At 33.2% G+C, this 23,472-nt stretch overlaps 1 protein-coding gene across 6 annotated transcripts in view; it reads left to right on the top strand.

The window, feature by feature from the left end:
* SLC4A10 (solute carrier family 4 member 10) overlaps nt 1–23,472 on the top strand; it is a 366,372-nt gene that overhangs the window by 216,018 nt on the left and 126,882 nt on the right. For all 6 annotated transcript variants that reach the window (XM_051986269.1, XM_051986272.1, XM_051986271.1 and 3 more), the window contains exon 5: nt 17,529–17,689. In XM_051986269.1, coding sequence (XP_051842229.1) covers nt 17,529–17,689 — 161 coding nt within the window. The remainder of the gene's footprint in view (nt 1–17,528; nt 17,690–23,472) is intronic.

Genomic DNA, 23,472 nt, shown 5'->3' with positions numbered 1-23,472 from the left:
AAAAAAAAAACTGGTATTAAAGCAGTTCATATGAACAAGAAGGAAGTAGGACAGTTAATTGATTAAAAGCTTAAAATAACATAACTCTTATAATAGCTCAAATATGTATAGCATTTGAAGATTTTGAAAAGAATTTTATCTGCATTCTCGCTTGATCTTTGTAACAACTCTAAAGGAGTGGAGGCTATCATCCCCATTTAACAGATAAGAAACTGATACCAAGATTAAACAATTTGCTTGATGTCTCACAATTAGTTCTTAGGAGAAATTCAAATCCAAACCTTCTTGACTCCATGTCCTGCACTCAAGCCATTTACATGCTATTTCTCAGTAACAATCATAGGGATCAACAATCAGTGATATTATGTGACTTCAAAAATATTGCAATTTTAGATGGAACTACAAAAAGGGGAAATAGTAAAGATTCAAAACCATGGTCATCTCGCCATACTGTGTATTATTCAGTCTCATTTGGGTATATAGTTTTGTGCCACATTTTAAGAGGAACATTGGCAAAGTAGAATTCATTCATATGAGGAAGACTAAGATGACATGAAGGTCAAATAATGTGCTTCCAAGGAAAGAGGACTAGATTTTGAGTGAAAGAGTCTTTCAACATTTTATACCCGCAGATTCAAAACTGTGAAATAAAGCTATTTAATCACATTTCCTCATCTTTTTTCTTAAGACAAATTGGAAATTTAATTAAATGGCTCTCATTTTATTTTTTCTTCAGTTTATGTTATTATAATCATTTGCAGCATTATTTTGCAGGACCAATATGGGCTTCTCTTTCCATGCTTAATCTTAAAATATCCATGTGGGCAATGATTCTATGGCCAAATCCAATCCTCTAAATGCTAATTTTATTAGAGTGGTCCTATACTCGGAAACTTTTAAATAGTTCTTCTACTTTACATATAGAATATCAACTCATCCCTCAATTCAAAACCATCCACAAACTGATCATTTGTATGACTCAATACAAAGCCTTCATTCCAACCAGACTGGATCTTCAGTGTCTCTTGAATATTCCATGATCATTCTTTTCTACAAAATTTTACTGATTCCTCTTTCTAAAGTTTCCTTCTCTTCCTATTCACCTGGTCAAGTATGATTAAACCTTCAGAATCCAACTCAAAGGAGGCTCTCTGTGACAACTCTGGCCTGCAATGTTTTAACCCTTTTTCTGAACCCCTAAAATATTGTGAACATATTTTGGAGCTTATTGTTATTTTGTTTTGTTCTTTATTAGCTTCATCTTTGATAGTAATATTATTCTTAAATGATATATAAAAATGTTTCACCAGGTTTTACATCCTTTTTTTTTCCCTAATGGAGCTATTTATGAAAGTTTCCAGTTTTTGTAAATCATGAAAAAATAAAGTTTTTTCCCCCTGGTAATTGTAGGTCCTTGTGTCCATTCAGCTATTGAGAAAAAGAAGTGTTGATGACTTAGCAGGCAGGCACCTGTTTTTTTTTTTCCCCCAAGCATTGAAGAACCCATAAGTGCTTAGGAAAACAAAAAATTAATATAAGATTACACAATTAAAATTAACAATGTTTTTCATTTATTATTTTACCCATTTGTTTTCTTTTATTTTGTCCATTCAAATGCCAGTAGCAAGACAGGAAATAATCTTTTTTAAATCAAGGTATGAAAATTGTTTATAAGAAATTTACTCTGGAATATAAACATACATAGAGTTTAAATTCAAATCCAGCCTGAAACACCTGTTGTGTGACCCTGGGCAAGTCATTTGACCTGTTTACTTCAGTTTCTTCACCTGCAAAATGGGAATAATAATCACATTTTACCTTGCAGTATTGTTGCGAGGATGAAATGCTATAATATTTGTAAATTTTTTTTAGCACAGTGCCTGTCATATAATATGTGCTAAATGAATGCTTATTCTCTTCTCCTTTGTGAAACAGAAACTTTAAAGTTCCATTTTGGTAAGAAAAAAATCTTTAATGGAAAACACAAAATAAAGACTTCTGTCTATTCTCTAAACTTTAAAGGAATCAGAAGTGTTTATTAAGCCACAGTTAATTAAAAGCATTTCATGGATATTGTAGGCTTTATTTTTTTAATTTTGGAGAGCAAAGATTTTTAATCTTTTTTCCTTCAGAAATTAATTCTGACTACATTTGTTTAGTATGTTAAGCCCTTCCTAAAAAGTATTACTAGTGTACCTCCCCATAGGGTGGACCTGATGCTGTGTTCTTGAAGGCTAAGTCAGTGAAATAAAAGCCCGGCAGGTCTTAACAAGTTGGAAAGACTTTGATTAAAGGCTAGAAGTGTTTGCCAGCTATCTGAGGACCAGCCTAGCTGAGCATGGAAAGACTCATTGTCAGAAGAGCTACAAGGTGATAGAATTGGGAGATGAGGTAATGCTGGAAATAGACAAAAACTCCCATAATGACACAGAGGAGAAGCATAAAAAATGGAATAAGATACCAAGACTCTCACAGCTTTTATACTGTCTAAAAATATTATTTTAATCATCAACATTTTAATATGCAATCTTTGCCAACAATAAATGAATTTTTCTTAAAAAAAAAAAAAACCTTCAGAAACTGAACTATAACCATTTTTATACTGTCACTAAAAAATTAACCAAAGACACAAAGAAATGATAGATAAATGGAAGGACACTTCACAAGTTCTCTGAAGAGGCAAATAAAAGAGCTGTCTAAAGCCAGTTAGATAGATAGGGTAGTAGGCCTCTCTGACACATGACTTTGGGCAAGTCACTTAAACCTATTTGCCTCAATTTCCTCAGCTGCACAATGAGCTGGTTTGTGAACCATTTCACATATTTTTGTCAAGAAAACATCCAATTGGGTTTATGATTCAGATTTAAAAATGACTGAACAAGAATGAAACCAGGAGAGAATAAAAACTTTATTGAAAACTGGTGCTCATGACCAAAAAATTTTAAAAGTTCATGATTGTATCTCTGGTGTGCCATGAACACTTTTTTCATTAACTGAATTGAAAGACACTGAACAAAATGATTGTTGTGACATTTTTTAAATGAAAATGAAAATGACTAATTGAATTATACAACTATTACATGAATACTCAGTACCTGCAGTATTTTGTAAGTTTATATTTTGCCATCATGATAGCATTTTAGAAGATGTTAAAAAAACATACTGAAATCTATACCAGAAGCAGCACAGTTTTAATGGCATTCATGGATTCATTTCTAAGCTATCTCAGAGGGAAAATTCAGAAGAATTAAAAAACATAGACAATACTACTTCCCAAAAAACTGACTGAGAAGAGATTGGTAATAACTGGCTTTCTCTTTTATATCTACAAAATCTTGGTGAAAGTGGTTTATAAAGATATTAGTTAATCCTCACTGATTGCCTGAGAAGAAAATTGATGGTATTTTTGCAAATGTTTTCCACATTATACCAAATCTTTGCAGACATAAAGTTGATTGATGGCTATATAACGATATATGATTCTGTGCATATTGTTTATATATATACACATACATTTTTAAAAGCATTTGACTCACCAAAACAAAATGCATACTTGATGCTCTCTCTATCAAGGTCTTCAACACAGACTTTGAAATTGTACCATACTCAATGATAAATGAGGCTTGCAAAATAATGCTGTGTAATCATCTGCTAACTATTGACATGAAGACAGGTTATGGGATCATAGATTCAGAACTAGAAATGACCATATTATTCACCTACTCCTCTGATATTACATATCAAAAGCTAAGGCTTACAGAATGTAAATGACTTGTCCAGTCATACAGATAGTAAGTGGCAAAGATTGAATTGGATTGCAGTCCATCTGTTTTCAGATCCAACATTCTTCTCAACACTTTACTTTGCTGATCTCTGCCTTCAAAGGGAGCTCCTGAAAAGCTATTGTGAAAAGTTTGATAAAATATTTGAAAGGCAAGCCTTATCTCCTATTTAATTTTCCATCATTCTGGAATCATGGTTTTAACAGACTTCTAAAAGCAAGGGAAATAATTAAAATACTTATTTGCCATTTGAGAAAATGTTCATGAAAGCACTTTGTGAATTATGAAATGCTGTATGAAATATTATTGGTAATAATTATAATGTTCTGAATATTTTATTCATCATCTAGACATAACTCTAGAATGGTTTGTGGCAATATCTTAAATGTTTTCAGTAAAGGTAATGGACCTTGACCTATTTTTAAATATACAGGTTTCATATCTTTCTGTATATGAACTAATAGCAGTGCTGAAGAAAGTTTGGAAAAGCTAATTCCCCAAAATATCTGAAGAACAGTGAGGTTGCCTATCTTGAAATAATAAATTAGAAAATCTCTAGAATCTTAGCTACTTTAAAAATAAGTTCTTCAGCCAACTACCTTCTGACCTTCACCCCAGCTCTCCCTTGACCTTTTCAGCTTCCTTTTGTGTACTGTCTTTTCCCATTAGATTGTAAGTTGCTTGAGAGAAAGAGTCTTTTTCTTATTTTTAACTCCAGGGCTTAGCACAGTCCCTGTCACATAATAGGCACTGAATACACATTTATTGTATTGTTTTACCTTATATCATACTCTGAATTAATTTATTCCGTGATAACAAAAAAAATTCTGAGCCATTTTGCAAACTATTACAGTAGCTCTCAGTCTCAGGACCATTTTTCACTCTTAAAAATTATAGACAATCCCACAAAAAGCTTTTGTTAGATATTTACTACTTTCATTAGAAATCAAAACATCTTGGTATTATGAAAATCATTTGGACTTCTCAGACTGAAAAAAAAAGTATCTTGGGGCTCCCAGAAGCATCTGGGGTGCATTTTGAGGACTATTGGTGTATTGAATTACCCTAAAGGTCTATTAAGAATTCACAGGTCTACTAAGTGCATTGTACTTATGATCCTTTATATTATGTGTTCCTGTTAATCAATAAAATGCTTCCCACTTACTTTTATTTAGGACAATGTAGGTTGTATTTAGCAGTTGTCTTGTCTAAACATATTTACTCAAGATTTTTGTTCATTCATTTCAATCATGTCTGAATCTTCATGACCTATTTTGGGGTTTTCTTGGAAAAAATACTAGACAACTTCTCCAGTTTATTTTATAGTTAAGAAACTAAAGGCAGAGTTAAATGACTTACCCACAATCACACAGCTAATAAGTGTCTGAGGCTGCATTTTAACTCAGGAAAATGAGTCTTCCTGACTCTGGGCCTGCCACTTAGATTACTGTATTGCTTAGCTGCCCAACAAATTTATGTTATGTAACTTCAAATGGGTTCCCAGTGAAGCCTGTCCCCTCCCCCCACACACACACACTATTGGTTATTTTGCTTATTTCAGCAGAAATCCCAATCTGTTTCACCTTGTACAGCCTTCCACCTGTCTTCTGAAATGAGGAAATTGCTTCATAATTCACCAGAAAAAGTGATATCAATTGATGAGAGATCTTGCTTTTCTCCTGTCACATCATTCAAACATTATTGCTTACTGTTGTCTCCTCCCTCAGACCTTGGATGAAGGGGTGGCCCACCTTGCCAAGTTAGTCAGTGATCTCTAAATGCATCATTAATTCCACCCCTTTTATCTTCTCTGGAAGATAATTTCTCTCCTCTCTTTAATTTTCAATCTCTTCCTATCGATTAAATCCTGTTGTCTAAAAACTTTTCTCTTCCATTCTGAAAAAAACAACACTTATTTGATCTAGCTATCCCCCTTAGCTATCTTTCAAACTATCTAACCAGGTATCTCTGCTTCCTGTCCTCTTATTTATTTCTAAGCCTTCTGATATATTGCTTCTGATCTTATTATATGGCTTCTGACTTCATCATTCAAATAAAACTCTAAAATTTCTAATTATCCCCAGGCTGCTAAAAAATAATGTTCTTTTCTCAGGTTTCATCATTTAACCTTTTTGTTAACTTCCTCTCTAGGTTTTTTTTGGCAGTGCTTCCTCTTGCTTCTTCTCCTACCTTTCTATTCTTTCCCAGTCTCCCATGCTAAATCCTCATCAAGCTCTGCCCACTAACTGTGGTTATCTACCAAAAGTCTGTCCTGAGTTCCCTTGTACTTTCCTTCTCTATAATCTCAGTTAGTGATCTCATCAGCTCATATGATTATATTATCATCTTTATATATATATAATTCTCAAATCTATTTTCCAGATTTTCCAAATCTGCCTCTTATCCCCTAATCTTATGACACCAATTAGGTATCTTAAACTGGATATGACCCTTTAACATCTCAAACTCAACATGTCCAAAAAAAAGTCTACTAACTTCCCATCTTCCCAGGAACCTTCCTCCCTTGTCAACATCCCTCTGCTGCTGAGGGCACCATGCTCCCAGAAACCTACATATGCAAATTTATTGTCATCCTGGATGCCTCACCAGACTTGTTTCTGATTCCATAATCTCTCTTGAATATGTCTCCTTCTCTCCACATGCACAATTCCCATTTTTATTTACCTGATGTTATTTGCAATAGCCTTCCACTTATTCTTTCTATGTCAAGTCTCTCTTTATTCCAGTACATCTCACCTCAGCTGCCCAAAATGTCTTCTTACATTGTAGTTCTTACTACATTACTGCCATCTTTAATCAATAAATTCAAGTGACTTCCCATTTCCTCTAGGATCAAATATAATTTTCCAATTTCCCAGTCTTCTTACACTTTATTCCCATCCATATACTATATGATCCAGTCACATTAATCTTTTATCTATTATTAATATATGATATTCCACCTTTCAAATCTCTGCTTTTAAATTGACTTTTCCCCTTTCCTTAAATTTTGCTTCATGTCCTTTATTGTCTAGTTCCTCTGGCTTCCTTCAAGACTCAGCTCAAATTTTATCTTCAGAAGAACTAATTTTTTCTAGTGTCTTCCCCCTGATATCTTGCTGTAACTCACACTATATATATCTTTAATTGAAGAGTTTTTTGTGCATGTGTGTACATATGTATATCTTCAGCTTTAGTTTCTATTCTGACATAATACCATATCACAAATTGCCTTTTGGATATCTTGAACACAATGTTACAGGCATCTCAAACTCAAAATGTCTAAAACAAAACTCATTATCTTTCCCCTGAAACTCTGCTTTACAACTTCTCTAACACTGTTGTGGATGACATCATACTCCCAGATACCCATTCTCACAACTGTGGTGTCATCCTTGACTCCTTATTCCCACTCACCCTAATTAGTCAATCTGTTATTAATTCTATTCTTTCTTTTTTACCTTTATGTCATGTATTGTATTTGTCCTCTTCTTTCCATTCATACAACTGCTACTGTTATATTGGTCCTCATCATCTTTCAAATGAACTGTTGTCAAAAAAAGCCTTCTAATTTATTCTTTCTTCAATTCTATATCCACTGCCAATCCTCCACTTACCTTCCAAAATTACTACCCTAAAAGGCAGATGTGAACATATCATCCTCTATTCTTTAAGCTTCACTCTTTCCCTATTGTCTCCATGCTAGTTTATCTTTTCATAATTTCTACTAAAATTGTAGGCAGGTAGAACATAATAGATAAAATGCAGGAGTCAGGAAGACCTCAGTTTAAATCCAGCCTCAGATACATACCAATTCTGTGACATTGGGCAAATAACTTAGTCTCTGCCTTATTTTCTTCATCCATAAAATGGGGGTAATAGCATGATAAAATGAGATAATACTTGTAAAGTGCTTTGCAAATCTTAAAATATTATTTCAGTCCCAGCTATTACTATTTAATATGCATCTAAAAACCAAGGAATTAACTTTTAACTTTCTAATGTCAAATTTTCAAAGAATATATTTATGTACTTTAAAGCCAAAAGAGACTTAAGAAATATATTTATAGTAATGTATTAGTATTTTCATTGAAATCTATTTTAAACTAGAATGTAAGGACAATTTCTTCCATATACAAGTATGTATGACTTTATTACAATCTGATAATACTAATAATGAATAAGATGAATGACTTATTAACCCTAACTAATGTTTACTAATGTTGTCTATTAGCCCTTACTAATACCAAAGTTATTACTGTAGAATAGGAAGAAATGGTCTAATTGTGAATTATATAATACTTCAATGCATTAGGAGAATATCTTTGAGAGAAGGGATATTTCACTCTTTACTCTGTCTCAATCACCTAATACAATATCTGACACATAGTAATACATTAAAAATTTTTATTGATAATTGATTGATCACATTGATGAGAGTACTTTCTTAGCTAATTTATACCACAACTCATCCCTGCCCTTTCCTATAGGGAGAATGTTGTCTATGGCCATCCACAAATATATCCAAGAAGATCCACAAATGTACTTTCTGTAAATCTTTTAATATCTATGGCTTGCAGTGCAGCCATGGATTGTCCAAGTATTATTCTTTTTTTTTATATGACTGGTTCATCTCTTTTGCTTCCATGTGTCATGAATGATGTCTTGGACACCACTTCTAATGTACACATTTTTGATGACAATATGCTGCAGCCTATTTATCATCAAGATGTGTTTTTTTTTTCATTATCCTTGGAATCACCCTGATTCTCAATGCAACAATTTGTGTGATGAGAACTAGCAAAAGAATATTTAGTAGGTCAATAGGAAGGCACACAAGTTAAAAGGAAAGGAAAGGAAAGGGAAAGTTCACATGTCAAGGCAAGTTCCAATTCCATTAGCCTAAATTTATTTAACTATGTTTCTATAGTCTTTATAAATTTCTTGTGCTGCTATATGATATTCAGTGAGACAGCTGATGTTCAAGTCAAAATGGTAACAGATATTGAAGAGGAGTGTAGAAGAGTGTTGGCTAAAGTTCAATAACCCTGGGAACAAGAGAACAAATTTAACTTAAATGAAGAAAAGAACTAAGATATATATTAAATTTTAAAGTCACAAAATTTCATTGTCTTGAAATATCAAGTTGGTCCAATAAATACAGATTTCAGAAATATTTATAATTGTATTCTTCTGCTAATATAGTTTCATTCTAAGAAATCCAAGAGAAAAACAGTTTTTGTCAAGGACATTTTTCCTGTGGTTATAAGCTATACTCAGGAGTTTTAAACTGTAGTAAAAGTGGCAATCTGTGTTGATAGGAGGAATCTCTTTATCTGGGAGTTCCATATATCAATGAAGTTATAGATCCAATACCCATCTCTATAGCAGTCACAACAAAATTAATACTTTATTAACAGTTGTCACATATAACATAACATTCTGCAAACATTTATTAAGTACTTGATGCTCTAGATTCTTAGGGACATTTTTTAAGTTACATAAAGTCCTTACTCTCAATAACTTCTCATCCAGTAAGGATAATGAATATATATGCAAATAAACATAACACAAATTAATATTGATATATGTGTAAGAGTATAATAATAATTACTAGCATTTATATAACACTTCAAGTTTTATGAAATGCTTTCTTTGTTACCTCATTCAATCCTCATGACAACTCTGTAAGATAGATGCTATTAATATTCTCATTCTGCAGATGAGGAAAGTGGGGCTGAAACCCAGCTAAGGACTTCTGACTTTATTCAGTGTTCAATGGTGATCCATTGAAGATTTTTGAGAAGATAAAATGATATAATTCCATCTATGTGTTAGCAAACTTATTAACATTTTCCATGGTAAGACTAGACTAAAGAAGAAAAAGACTGCATGCAGGCTGGGAGAATTTTAGGGAAGCCGTTCCAATAATCCTACTGAGAAATGATTTAGGACCTGGACTAGGTTGGTGGCAGTAGGAACGGCAAGGGAGAAAAGAGATGCCAAAGAAGCAAATAGGATTATTTTTATCAACATATTGCACATGTCATCTGTACCGCATTTTGAATTCACTTGTCAGCCGTCACAGCCAAATAAGTCTTAACCAAAATTTTAGATTGGGAAGCTACATTTTTGAATCCTAGATATTAGGAATGTTTGTTAAAAACCAGCTGTTCTTTTTTTAAGGCCCTAAAACAAGCCATATGATAAAACTAATGAAATCAACCCAATTACAATGTCCCTTTTGTAAACAACATCTAATGTTATTAATAGACTAGTACACACAGATATTGCAGCTGTGCTTTGTGGAGGACATATGGCTGACTTATCATGACTATTCTCTAATAGTTCTTTATACAAATGTTTTGAAGAGGCAAAGCAGTGTGGAGCAGACAAGCCTCAGATACATAAACAGTTGTGGGGGAAAAAGGATTACTCCATCAAAATAAATTAACTGATGTCATGAAGACCCTTGATATTCAAGGCTATTATAGGTTCAAATCTATTATAATTATTTTTTCCAATGGTATTTAAAGTGCAAAAATAACATTGATTGAGAACAATGGATTTTTTGAAGTCTCTAGTTTAGGGAATAATTTATGTAAACTTCCACATGATGTTTATAAGATCTGCACTTATTCAGGTTTTTTTTTAATCAAAAGAATACTTTTCTCTTGAGATTTTCATTATTTGTTTCAAGTTTGCAATCTGAGGTGATATTTTAGCCCTGGTTGTTTCTAACAGAATAAGGGAATAAAGAATCAAATGAACAGTTAAAGAAGTAATAGAAGTAGAGAAACTAATAGTTAAAGAAAAAAAATTTCCAAATTTCAAAAGAATTGTACTTCCAATTTTATTTAACAACTAATGTGTGCAAGGTTCTATGCTAAGTTCTAAATTATAAAAACAAAAGCAAAATAACCTTTGTCCTTGAGGATCTTATATTCTGCTAGAGACATTTAATATATAAACAAGGGATATATGCACATGATTAAGTCATGTCAAGAGGGAGGAATAAGTAATAATTTGAGCTAAGAGAGTGTAGAAAAGTCTTATTCAGAAAGAAACATCTGATCTGTGTTTTTTTTAAGGAAGGTCAAGTTTTTTTAAAAAAAATGATAAGGACTTTAGTCTAGACATATGGCACCACTTGTTCAAAGGTAGGAGGCAGGACATTATCTTTGGAAAGTTTATATGAGATTATCACAGAAGCATTCAAAAATACTTTTAAAGTATACCTCAAGTCCCTCTTATTGAATAAGATCTTTCCTAAGACTCAAAAAGTTTTTAAAGGTTTGTAGAGACTTAGAAAGCACATACTCAGAGACGGTTATGAGCCATGTACACACATGGCACATTCTGTATAGTGCTCAGAACATTGTGCAGAATATGGTTGATATATTAAACAGTCTCTTAATCTTTTCTTATGCCAGGGCTTATTAAATTTTTTCCACTCATGACCCCTTTTCATCTGAGAAATTTTTACATGACCCCAGGTATATAGTTTTATGAAACAAGTATACAAATTAAACATTTACTGATACTAAATCATAATTTCAGGACCCTCACCTTAAGTTATAACACTCCATATAGAATCATGAAACACAGTTTAAAAACCTGGGCCTTATTCCATAGCTACCTGCTAGTGGACTCCCACTCAAAATTACCTTTAATTCATTTTGAATATATTATATATATACTTTTATATATGGATATACACATTAATAGGTTCATGTATGCATATATGTGTGTGTGTGTATACACACACACACACACACACATACACACACACACACACACATTTATTTCTATTGTCTTCCCAATTATATTGTAAACTTTTTGAGGACAAAGAGAATGTATACTCTTTTTTATGTCCTCAGCACTTAGCATCATTCCTAGAACATATGAGTTTCTTGACTAAGTCTTTGATAAAGAGAGTTACCTCCTTAGGAATTTATTTTACTAGTGAAATCCCAGGTCTAGTCCCATCTAACTATCATTTCTCTATACGTATCTATACATATATTTATACACACACACACACACACACACACACACACACACACACACACACACATAGAAGAAAAGGGAGAGGGAGAGGGAAAGGGGCACAGAAATATAAATAGAGATTGGACTTGTATAAGGAACTCCCATTGAGGAATTTTCTATACCAATTCAGGTCATCACCTATTCTGCCATTTACAGTCTTTAAAAAATGTCTAGAACAGAGTCAGAAATGGGACTTGAAGGTCTTAGGGGTCAGATCTTCTTGGCTCCAAGACCAATTCTCTATTCATCAAGTTAAACTGCCTAGTATATACATAGACATATACAAAGATAATATATACATGTATATATAAATATATACACATATATATAACATTTATACATATATACATATATATAAAACATCCTGTGAATGTTTACATGAATTATACCCTAAATTAAAAGCTTAGAAAAATCCCTTGTTCTGTCATTCCTTTTCTTAAATACTTTTAATTTATTCCTGTACTTTCTCCTCTATATTATTTCCCTTCACCATGCTTCTCCCACAAGTTATTGTTCTATCTCACTCCCCATTTAATTGCCAAATTTGTAAGAAGTGTTGTCTATTACTCATTGCTTTTACTTTCTTTCCAGATAGCATGCAACTCCCTACTAATTATATCTTTCCTCATGACTTTCTGGTCATTGAACTTACTAAGGTCATCAGTGGTCTCCTTGAAAAAACTGAGACCTTTGCAATATTTGGCACCATTTACCCTTTGTCCTTGATATTCTCTTAGCCTTTCCTTTTTTGGTACTCTTCATGGTGATGATTTTATGATTCTGGCCCTGCTATTTGTCTTTTACTCACTTCCTTTCATCTTTAAATATGAATATCCTCCAAGATCCTGTTTTTGACTCTTTATATCCTCCACTTTTATGGTTTCATACAATTTCATGGTTTCCATTTGAATCTTTTAACCTCCAATATCCTCCCAAAACCATTTTATCTACATGCTATCCCAACTACACTTCAAATACAACATTCTAAAATGTATCTCTTCTTGCCTATCTTCTTCCCTAAATCTCCTTCTTACTTTACATTTTCTACTTCTGTTGATGGCATTCTTGCAATCTGAGAGTCATCTTTATCTTTTTTTTTCTTTCACTTCTTACATGTGATCATTTGCCAAGTACTATTGATACTACATCCAGTATATCTCATGAATTTTCTTCCCTCTTTTTTACTCCCTCTGAAATATCCTACTTTAGACTTTTCTTACCTCTTTTTAAAATATGATTGTGTCCCTACTGATCTCCCTGCTTCTAATTTCTTCCCTTTCCATTTCATCCTTCATACTTGCCTTTACTTCCCCTATTGAAAAATCTTCAAAATATTTCAATATTCTACTCCTTAAAAGTTAAGCTTCTGATCCTGTTATTCAAAGTCCACTACAATCTAATTCTAACCTATTTCTCTAACTTTATTTTATACCACTCCTATTTTATACCACATCTAGTACATATCTTCTTAGTTTTAGTAGATCTTGAAAGCTTGAAAGGACCTTGGAGATTGAACTGACTGGAAACTTTTAAGGATTTTTCTGCATGCTATGGAAAAAAATTTCAGGCATATTTATTGTATTAATATATAGGATATATAATTTCTAGAGGAACTGCAGCACTAAAACAATTGAATATCTTCATATTTCCAAATGACTTAAAGGAGCTAAATTTTAAATATTCTCTCCAAAATTATGATCTACTTTCCTACATCTTTTCCCAACTTCATCCCAACTTCATTCTGACCTTTTAGGAACCTAATGCCAAAAATTTCCATTTTATTCTTTACCCTTTACTGATACTATATACTAGAACTGAGATTTTAAGCCTAATAAGATTATTTGGTCATAAAACTACCAGTGTTTCCTTCCTTGTAATGTATTCTTCATGCCTGAAAATAACATCATTTGTCAAAGGTGTAGTATTTGGTAGAAGATTTAATTAAAATTATACCTGCCCCATGATAATCTTTTTATTTAAAAAAAATAGCAGTAATAAGACAATAGCATTATAGATAATTTTATTAAAATTTTGCCTGAAGCTTTAAAAAAATTAATGACCTATTACTATATAGCATAGTGGGAAGTACACAAAATAAACATTTAATATTTTAGTAACTTTTAAATAAAAACAATACTTTCAGCTAAGATTTAATATTAACTTTTGGTGAAGCTAAATACACACAAAAAAAGAGTGTTAAGCAGTTTTGCAGCATAATTAATGCTTTTGGAAAATGGAAAAAATTTTCAAATGGTGTTTGTTATGTTCTAAAAAGCCATATTATAGATTAGATTAGATTGTCATGATGAGAAACAATATCAGATGAAAAAAGTAATCTTTAGGGCCTTTAAGACCTCCTACTAACTGAAAAATATTGATAATTACTGATCTTAAAAATGTCCTGCTGGATTAAGTTTAAACTTTTATGTAGTGTTGTTCTTCTTTTAAAATATATAAATATGATGGTTCTCTCTGGGTGAGAGCAGGTTTCTCAGGGAGGTTTCTGGAGGCAGCCTTAGTTTCAGTTCAGATCAAATAATCACCCAAAACGCAGCCAGCTGATAAAAGTTCAGATCTTTAATTACCCCAAATGCAGCCAGCTGGTAAAAATACAAATGTTTATTTCTCCTTCCAAGTCTTGTCTCTTTCCTTGGGCCTGGATAGCTAGATTCTTAGAGGCCTATCTTTCTGCTCAGTTCTAAGAGCTCCCTCCGAATGTCTCCAAATCCAAAGGTTTGTCCTTTGGCCTCTGCCTCTGTCTTCTTCAGCCTCCAGCCAGCACAAAGATGAATCTGTCTCTCTTGCCTTGTGAAGTAATTCCCTTCTGGCTCTAGCTCAACTCCGACTCGTGGCTTCTTCTGACTTAATGCTCTCCTCTCCATGTAATTTGGCTGAATTCTGTCTGAGAGCCTCGTATCTTATATATGAGAGAGAGGAATTGTGGGATATGAGAGAGAGGGATTATGGGTTTCTTCCCAGAGTGCTCTTTGGCCCTAAAAGCTTCAAGGGAGCTGTGAATTCACAGAGTTACAAAGTTTACTTTGTGAATTTCCCATACTTGTGAACTCCAATGAGTAAAAGGTGTGAACACAAGCCTTGTATCAATTAGTTCTACTTAGTACCTTGTTTCAGGTTCTGGCCCAAAACATCAACTCTAATGAGTTAGCAGCTTGTAAAGATTCCAACACGTTTAATGCTGATAATAAAAGACATCAGAAATCTCATTCAAAATTACTTTTTAGTCTTATTTCACTCTGCTCCTTTTTATGATCTCTATGTTTCAGTAAAATGGAATTATTCAACATTTCCAGTTCTTATCTTGTTTTCTTAGAACATATACTTGCATTGGCCTTCTTTCCATACATAAAAAAGCATAAACTCATTGAGGGCAGAAATGGTTTAATTTCTGCATTTAGATTCCTACCACACAGCACTTTACTTAAGTAGGCCCTTAAGTATTTGCTTGCTGATTTAAACTGAATTCCTTTGAGTGGACACTTTGTTTTCTTGCATGTGTGCTGTCCACATACATGTCACACACATGCGCATGTGCGCACACACACACACACACACACACATCCATCACCACCTATCAAAAAAAGTCTATTTGAGGGAAATACCATGTTTGTTGTTATACTGTCAGTAATTTTAGTTTTGGTTTCTACCAGTTTTAAAATGTTCTCATGGAAAAAACTAAGGTGACCTTAAAAAAAAAATGGTATGATTTTAATACAGTCAAAACCAATATATGTAAAGTGCTTTGCAAACCTTAAATTGTTATAAAAATGTCAGCTATTATTATCATTATGGTTGTTTACGGTAGCAATTATCTTTTTGGGATTTAAAATCATGTATATGCTGCTAAGTGACAACCCTCTCTAGAAAAATCGTGTTTATATTTCAGTCTTTAAAGTTTAATCTGTATAATATAGACAATAAAACAATAGTTCACAATAATCAGTGAATCAATATTCAATAAATAGTTATCATGTACTTACTCTGTGTGAGGCCTGTGCTAAGAACTCCTTATAGGATTTATCAGTTTCTATAGTATAAATACTCAACCTGGAAAATATAACAATTGACTCTTAGGAACCACTTCAAGCTAGTTTCAACAAACCCTCTATGTTAAAAGTATACTACTTTTCAATAATAGGTCTTTACTGGCATCTTTTATTAATTTATTATACAAAGTTTGTTTCTTCAGGGTTATACAATATATGGACTTGTTACCAAGTTATATTAGTTTTGTTTTGAATTTCTAAGGCTAAATGACAAAATTGCAACCCTTTTTAATTCTAATCTCTTTCCTTTCTCATTTATCCACTATACAACTTATTTATACATATTTTGTTTGCTTGTCACCTCCCCCATTAGACTGAGAGCTCCTTGAGGATTGTCTTTTGTCTCCTTTTTATATATCCAGCATTTAATAGAGTGCCCAGTACATAATAAATGGTTAATAAATTTTTTGACTCATAAAATCAAACTTTGTCAAGTGTGGGGGGAGCAAAATCACTTAGGTAACTTATTCTACACTTTTGCATAAACTCCAGGAAATTTGTCATTTCCAGAGCACTAAACTCTAAACTCAAACCTGACCGTATTACTCCAGCCATATCCCTTAACTCAACATTAAGCTCTGATTCTAGGTAGAAACCTGTTGGAGAGCAGTAAGGAATGGTGCTGAGCCTAGATAAAAAGCCTGAGTCCTTCCTTTGTGGAGCTTTTATACTACAAAGGGATAGTTACACAAAAATATTTATACTAAATTTTTTTGTAGTGACAAAAAATTGGAAATTGAGGGGATGCCCATCAATTGGGAGTGGTTGAACAAGCTGGGGTATAAAAATATTACAGAATACTATTGTGCTGTAAGAAATGAGAAAAAAAGTGAATTTCTGAAAAACCTAGAAAGACTTATCCAAACAGATGCAAAGTGAAGTGAGGAGAAACAACATTGTATATACTAACAAAAATACTATGTATTAATCAACTATTAATGTCTTAGTTTCCCTCAATTTGATAGAAAATGCTGTCCACAACCAAAGAACTGATGAACTCTGAATACAGACTGAAACATGCTATTCTCATCTTTATTTTGTTTTTTTTTTCCTTCTGGTCTGTTTCTTCTTTTACAATATGACTAATACAGAAATATGTTCTACATGATTGCACATGTATAACTCATATCTGATTGCTTGCTATTTTAGGAAGAGGGGAGGGGAAGGATAAAATTTTGGAACTCAAAATTTAGTAAAAACGAATGCTAAAAATTATCTTTACATATAATTGGAAAAAATATTTTTTTTTAAAAAAGGAAAGTGGTAGTTAGTACTTTCCATCCAACATTATTTTTATTTTTACAGTGTCTTCTCCCTTCCTGCTCCCCGCCCCCCCCACACACACACATTAGCATGTAAGATGCTTAAGAGCAGGCACTATTTTTTTTCCTCTGACTTCCAGAGAATCTGCTCCTGGATCACTGTGATGGGGACAGATTTGAACTGGCAACTTTGTTGCTTATTATCCAGACCTGTCCAGTTCTGAATCAGATCTTTGATATAAGAAGCACTTCATAAATGCCACATGGACCTGAATTTAAATGGCATTCAGACACTTATTAACAATGTTCTTTTTTGAGCACAGTAAAATTATGATATCTAGTGTTTTCAAACTGCATTTTTGTTGATGTAGGTGGCTGAAGTTTGAAGAAGATGTAGAAGATGGAGGAGAAAGGTGGAGCAAGCCATATGTGGCTACTCTTTCCCTGCACAGTTTATTCGAGTTGAGAAGTTGTATCCTGAATGGCACTGTGCTGCTGGACATGAGGGCTAACACACTAGAGGAAATTGCAGGTATAGATTTTTCCCTTCTATTCATCATAAATTATTAATAGTCATAAAGCATCCTAGTTGATTCTATTGAAAAACTTTAAATATAACCATCATTACTTTGGGGCAACATTTTTACAAAATCATTATTTCTTTCAGTACATAATTTGTTTTTCTCTCCTAAAATGTTAGTACAAACTTCTTTCCTTACAGTTTTTCTAATCAATGATCTTCAGGAAGCCAAATTCGCTTAATCTTATTTTTTTTCTGATTCTCTAAGTTTTCTAAAACCAAACTTTTGAAAATGAAATCCTCACAAATGACATATCATTGACTCTGTGCCTTCACAATGACAATTTCCCATATTTGGAATACTCTCCCTCCTCACCTCTGCTTCCTTATTTTTCCTAACTTAGTTCTCAGATCTGATCCCATCTTCTATAGAAGACCTTTCGGTAAACCTGTTGAAAACCTTAACCTAAAAAAGTTAAGGCCTCCTACTGCATCCAGGGCCATCTCCTGTAATATTCTCTCTAAAATGTAATGTTCTCTGTTGAGGTTTTCTTGGGGTCTCTGGGAGCAGCCTTCATTTCAGTTTAGTAATTACCACATGAGTACCCAGGGGTTAAAGTCCAAATTCTTTGTTATCTCTTTCAAAGTCTTGTCTCCTTCACTTGGGGTTCAGCTAGTTTTCTGGAGGCCTTTTGGAGTCTTGGTTTCAGTGGAGAAGTGAAGGAGAAGAGCCTGCCATCAAGGGGGTGTGAGATGGGATGAATCTGTCTTGAGTCCAAGGGCTTGTGCTTGTGCTCCAGCCTTCAGCCTCCAGCCTTCTGTGCACTTGTCTCTGAATATCCTGGCTGAGACTTCTAGCTTATAAACTCCACACTGAGTACAAATCAATCATTATATCATTAGAAAACCATTATTTGCTGTAGGATTAAATCAGTGGTACGCTAGATTTAACCATGTTTCCTCAATTCCACTTAATACCTTGTTTCAAGTTTTGGCCCATAACATCTCCTTATAGGATTAAATCAATCATAGTGAATCATGCTAAATTAGATAACTGTTGCCTCTATCAATTACATTGACATAGTACCTTGTGAGAATTCTTTGTTTCAAGTTCAGAGTTCTGGCCCATAACAATCTCCAATCATTCTGATCTATATATGGCCACTGAACCTAGATGGCTCTGGAGGGGAAAGTGAAACAGGTGGACTCCCATAACCCTCCCTTACTTAAATCCAATTCATTTGCATGTCATTGCATTGCATGCAAATGATGTCATGGTCCTTTTCAAGAACAAAGGACAAACAACAACAACAACCTCATCTTCATTCAAAATCATTTTGTGTTCCTTATATGGCCCACAGGCCAGACATTCCCCATCCCTTCTTTAAAAAAGTCCAAACCCATCTTTGTTTTTATGTAGCTTGTATTAAAAAGAGGAATATAACATAAAAATGGATACATGCAAGACATATACAGTGTAACTGGGATCTAAGAATGAAGGCAACCACAGATGGTGATGACCTGAAAGCTAAGTATAACAACTTCCCACTACTTGAGTTCTATAAGTTGATAATTTTGTGTGACCCATGAATGATGTTCTAAATATCCAAGTCACCCTTGACAGAGAAAAAAGTCCCCCCCCCTTCTCTAGAGCTTAGTACAGTTCTTGGCACTTGCTAAACATTTAGTAAATGTATGTTTACTGAATGACTAAGAACATAATCATTAACTAAGAGAACTGAAAGTGGATTCATCTAGTCTAGCCACTCATTTTACACAGATGAGGAAACTGAGGCAATGAACATTATGGTTAAGTAACTATGTAGTAGAGCTGAAATGGGCAACAGTCTAACATGTAAAAAAGTACAGAAATGAGATGGATTGTTATGTATAGAGAACAGAAAGTGGGTCAGTTTGAATGGAACAAAGAATATGAAAGATAGCTGGAGACTGATTGTGACAGGCTTTAAATGGAAAATAAAAGTTTGTATTTGTCTTAAAATTAATAGAGAACTATTGGAATTTCTTAAACAGAATGAAACATATTCAAATCTTTGGTTTAAAGAATGTCAATTTGGTGGCTGTATGAAAGGTGGACTAAAGACAGGAAAAATTAAAGGAGGAATATCGATTAATAAACTATGGAAATAGTCTAGATAAAAATGAGGAGAGCCTGGATTATGGTAGTTGTGAAATGAATCAATATATGGGCATAGATAAAAAACATGTTGTGGAGACAAAATTGACAAAATTTGGCTAAGTGAATATGGAAGATAAGGCAAGAATGACTTCATGGTTGCAAACTTAGGTTATCGAAAGCATCTTGGTTCCCATCTCAGAAATTGGGAAGGTAAGAAGAGGGGAACAGCTAAGTGGAAAAGACAATTAATTCTGTTTTAGAAATCATGAGTTTTGTTATAGAAGCTGTTGACCACTCCCTTCTCCTACATATTGTCTTTATTTGGCTCCATTCTTCTTGTTCTCCTACTTGTAAGACTACTCCTCAATTTTCTTTTCAGAACCATCATTCTTGCCTTCTCTTATAAACACAGGAGTACCACAAGAATCTGTCCCATATTTTCTGTTCTCCCTCAGTGATTTTATCAACTCTCATAGTTTCAATTTTCAACTAGTAGATCATCACAAAATCTTCCTCTCTCTCCTTTTCCAGGCCAGAGTCACCAATTGTCTCTAGATTTTTCTACTTGGATTTTCTGTGGGTAGTTCAAATTCAATATGTCTAAAATATAACTCAGTATCTTTTCCCCAAGCCATCCTTTCTTCTTCATCGTCATACTTCCAGTCACAAGCTCAAAGGAATTCTCAACTCTTTACTTCTTTTTCCTCCCAAATATAACTGTCAAGAATTGCCAGCTTTGTTTAACATATGTGTGTGTATGTAAATTACCTTCTACTTAATCATAATACAACTCTTGTTTCTAATCCTCACTTGGACTATAACTTATAAATGCTCCTTTACTTCCAATCTCTCTCTGCTCCATTCTGCCCTTCACATAACCGAAAAATTAATAGACCATATTTTTGACCATATCATTCCCCTGATCAAGAAGTTCCAGTGACTTCACAATAGCCTCTAGACTATAATAGAAACACTTTTGATTGGCATTTAAAGCCCTTTTTAATCTAGCTTCAGGCTACCTTTCCATTTTTAATATTATTATTATAATTATTAATATTATATTAATCTCCCTTATACATATACATTTCAGACTAACCCAATTCACTAAACATTCCATCTCCTATCTTTGTCTTTGCACAAATTATCTATCCCTTCATGTCTAGAACATTTTCTTTCTTTGTTTTTGCTTCTTAAAGTCTCTATCTTCCCTCAAAGCTTATTTAGCTCAGGTGTTACATCCCCAGGGCTCTACTCTTCTCTGAGAATAAGCCTCTTGAGGTCAGTAGCTATTGTTTTTATCTTTTTACCATATGTAATAGAAGCTTAATAAATTCTTACAGCTACTTATGTCTAACTCCTTCATAGAGCAACAGTTGAGATTTTCAAGACAAAGGCACTGTATCTTTCCAGAATGAACATTCTTAGTTCTTGTAACATGTTCTTGTCTGAAATCATCCTACTTGCCCTGCTTTGGAATGAATTCTAATTTAATCAATATTCTTTCTAAAATGTTGCATGCAATATTCCAGATTCATCTAGTCAACAAAAAGTAGACTTAAACTACCACCATTCTGATGTTCAGTATTTTATTTCTTTTCACATAGTCCAAAATCATATGAAGCTTTTTTCTTGTTACAGCATACTACTGACTATTGAGTTTAAACATCATTGGAATTCCCAGTTCTTTCTTCATATAAAAAAAGTTTTAAAATTTTTTTTAAACTCTACTTCTTCGGTAAATATCATAGTATTAGATTCAGTTCATTATTGATCCTGTTAACAACTTTTTGAAACCAGATTCTGTCATCCATAATGTCAACTTTCTCTCACAACTTTGTGGGAAACAGTCCTTTCATAAGAAGTCAACAAATGCACTTGTGGTGTGTTCAACTATCTAATACTTAGAATTGTATTTAACTCTCATGACAGTTATTTTATTCTAAAGTTTTGGGGTCAGAATTTCATCATGATGCCATTTTGATAAGTGCCTTTCTGCTTTAGAGAACTATCCTAAGAACTCCTTTGCCTATTATCATATGTATAGATGTACAGAAAGCAAATGTATTTAGGTCATAAATACATGAAAATGGGTTTTGGAAAATCAAAAATGGAATAATAAGTGTAATTTGTTAAAGAATATAACGAGGACTACAGAAGATATTGACTTTAAGCTTTATTATTGAGAAAATGAAAATAGTCTGATGAGGAATTTAGTGGAATAGATTTTTTTTTAATCCTAGGGCTTTCATGTGCTTAAATAGTAACATATTTTTCTTAATATTCTTTTAATGACAAAATCTTTAATTGCATTTCTATTAGAGATGTGATAGAAAGTATATTTTCTAACATACATGGATGACAGGCAAAAGGAAAAGTACAATGAGACCATATTGTTACTTTAAAAAAATAGCTGCACATTATTATAGAATGTTTGTTATTTGTTTTTGTTTTTTTTTTTAGTTTTTTGTTTCATTTTTCCCTAGGGGGTTAGAGTAATAAGAGATAAATTAGGATAACTTGAGAGAAAGTATCTTCTTCTTTAGCTATTAAAGACCTACTCACTTATTCTAGATTGAATATTTCTTGAGAGATAATGAATAATGAATTAGTGGGGAAAGAAAATTGTTTGGAGAAATAGCTTTAGCTGCAACATTTTCCAAACTAGGATTTCAAGAGAATTCCTCCGTTGTATTTCACTAAGAATATATTGAAAGCTGATGTTTAAAATAACTAGAACCTGGAAGAAGTCCAGATTTAATATACTGCATAGTTTGACGTGAATGCATGAAACAGTAAGGACAGCCCTGAATCAGTCTCCAACTAAAAGAAAATTATTCATTTAGAAATTGGATAAGTTCACGAGGGGTGCTGGAAGAGCATTTGTATAGCTCAACCTCTTTAGGTGACAGTGTCTAGGATGCTAGTGGTGTTGAATAGATGTGGTATCTTGACTTTGGAACATGAATAATTTCCTCTCCCTGCCCAACTTCAAATTCATGAGATAGATTTTATATAATCTTTATTTGCCAGCTTATGAAGAATTCACCCTCTGAAGCATCTTTTATAATTTTGCCTAACTCCAGATTTTCAAAAAAGATATGCTTTCCATTGCCTCCCTTAGGATGTTTTCTTCCAGTAGTAATCTGCCTAAAATTCGGTTCATTTTATAAATTACTTTGCTTCTGAATTATATTTTCACACTATGCTTCTTTCTCTATTCCTTTCCATCCCACTGAGGGCATGCCTCTGTGGGATATTTGTAAGATGTTAAACTTTAAGTCATTGCTCAAAGCAATTAAGTTCTCTGAATCCAACCTTATAAATTAAAGTCTTCATATCCTGAAACCTATTCAGGGTTCTTTTCCAGATTTCTAATTAGTCTGTAGCTCTTTGTTGCCAAAATATCCCCCAAAGTGAGTGCAGCATTTTCAGTGTACAGGAATCTATATGATGCCATCTAAGAACTAATTGACAGATTAGAATACATGCTACAGAAAAATGTTTGCAACAAATAATGTTCTTAATTATTGCTAGATCAGATCCCCTTCATTAATGGTTTTCAGAGAATTCTCTCTTATTGAATATTTGTGATTTGAATCATCTTCCCCTAGATACTCATTTGCTTTTTATCTCTATTCAATTGAATTTTATTTAA

The sequence above is a fragment of the Antechinus flavipes genome, chromosome 3, assembly GCF_016432865.1.
Source record: "Antechinus flavipes isolate AdamAnt ecotype Samford, QLD, Australia chromosome 3, AdamAnt_v2, whole genome shotgun sequence".
NCBI lineage: Eukaryota > Metazoa > Chordata > Mammalia > Dasyuromorphia > Dasyuridae > Antechinus > Antechinus flavipes.
Note: the sequence above shows the minus strand (reverse complement) of the source record. Positions and strands in the feature narration are given on the sequence as shown.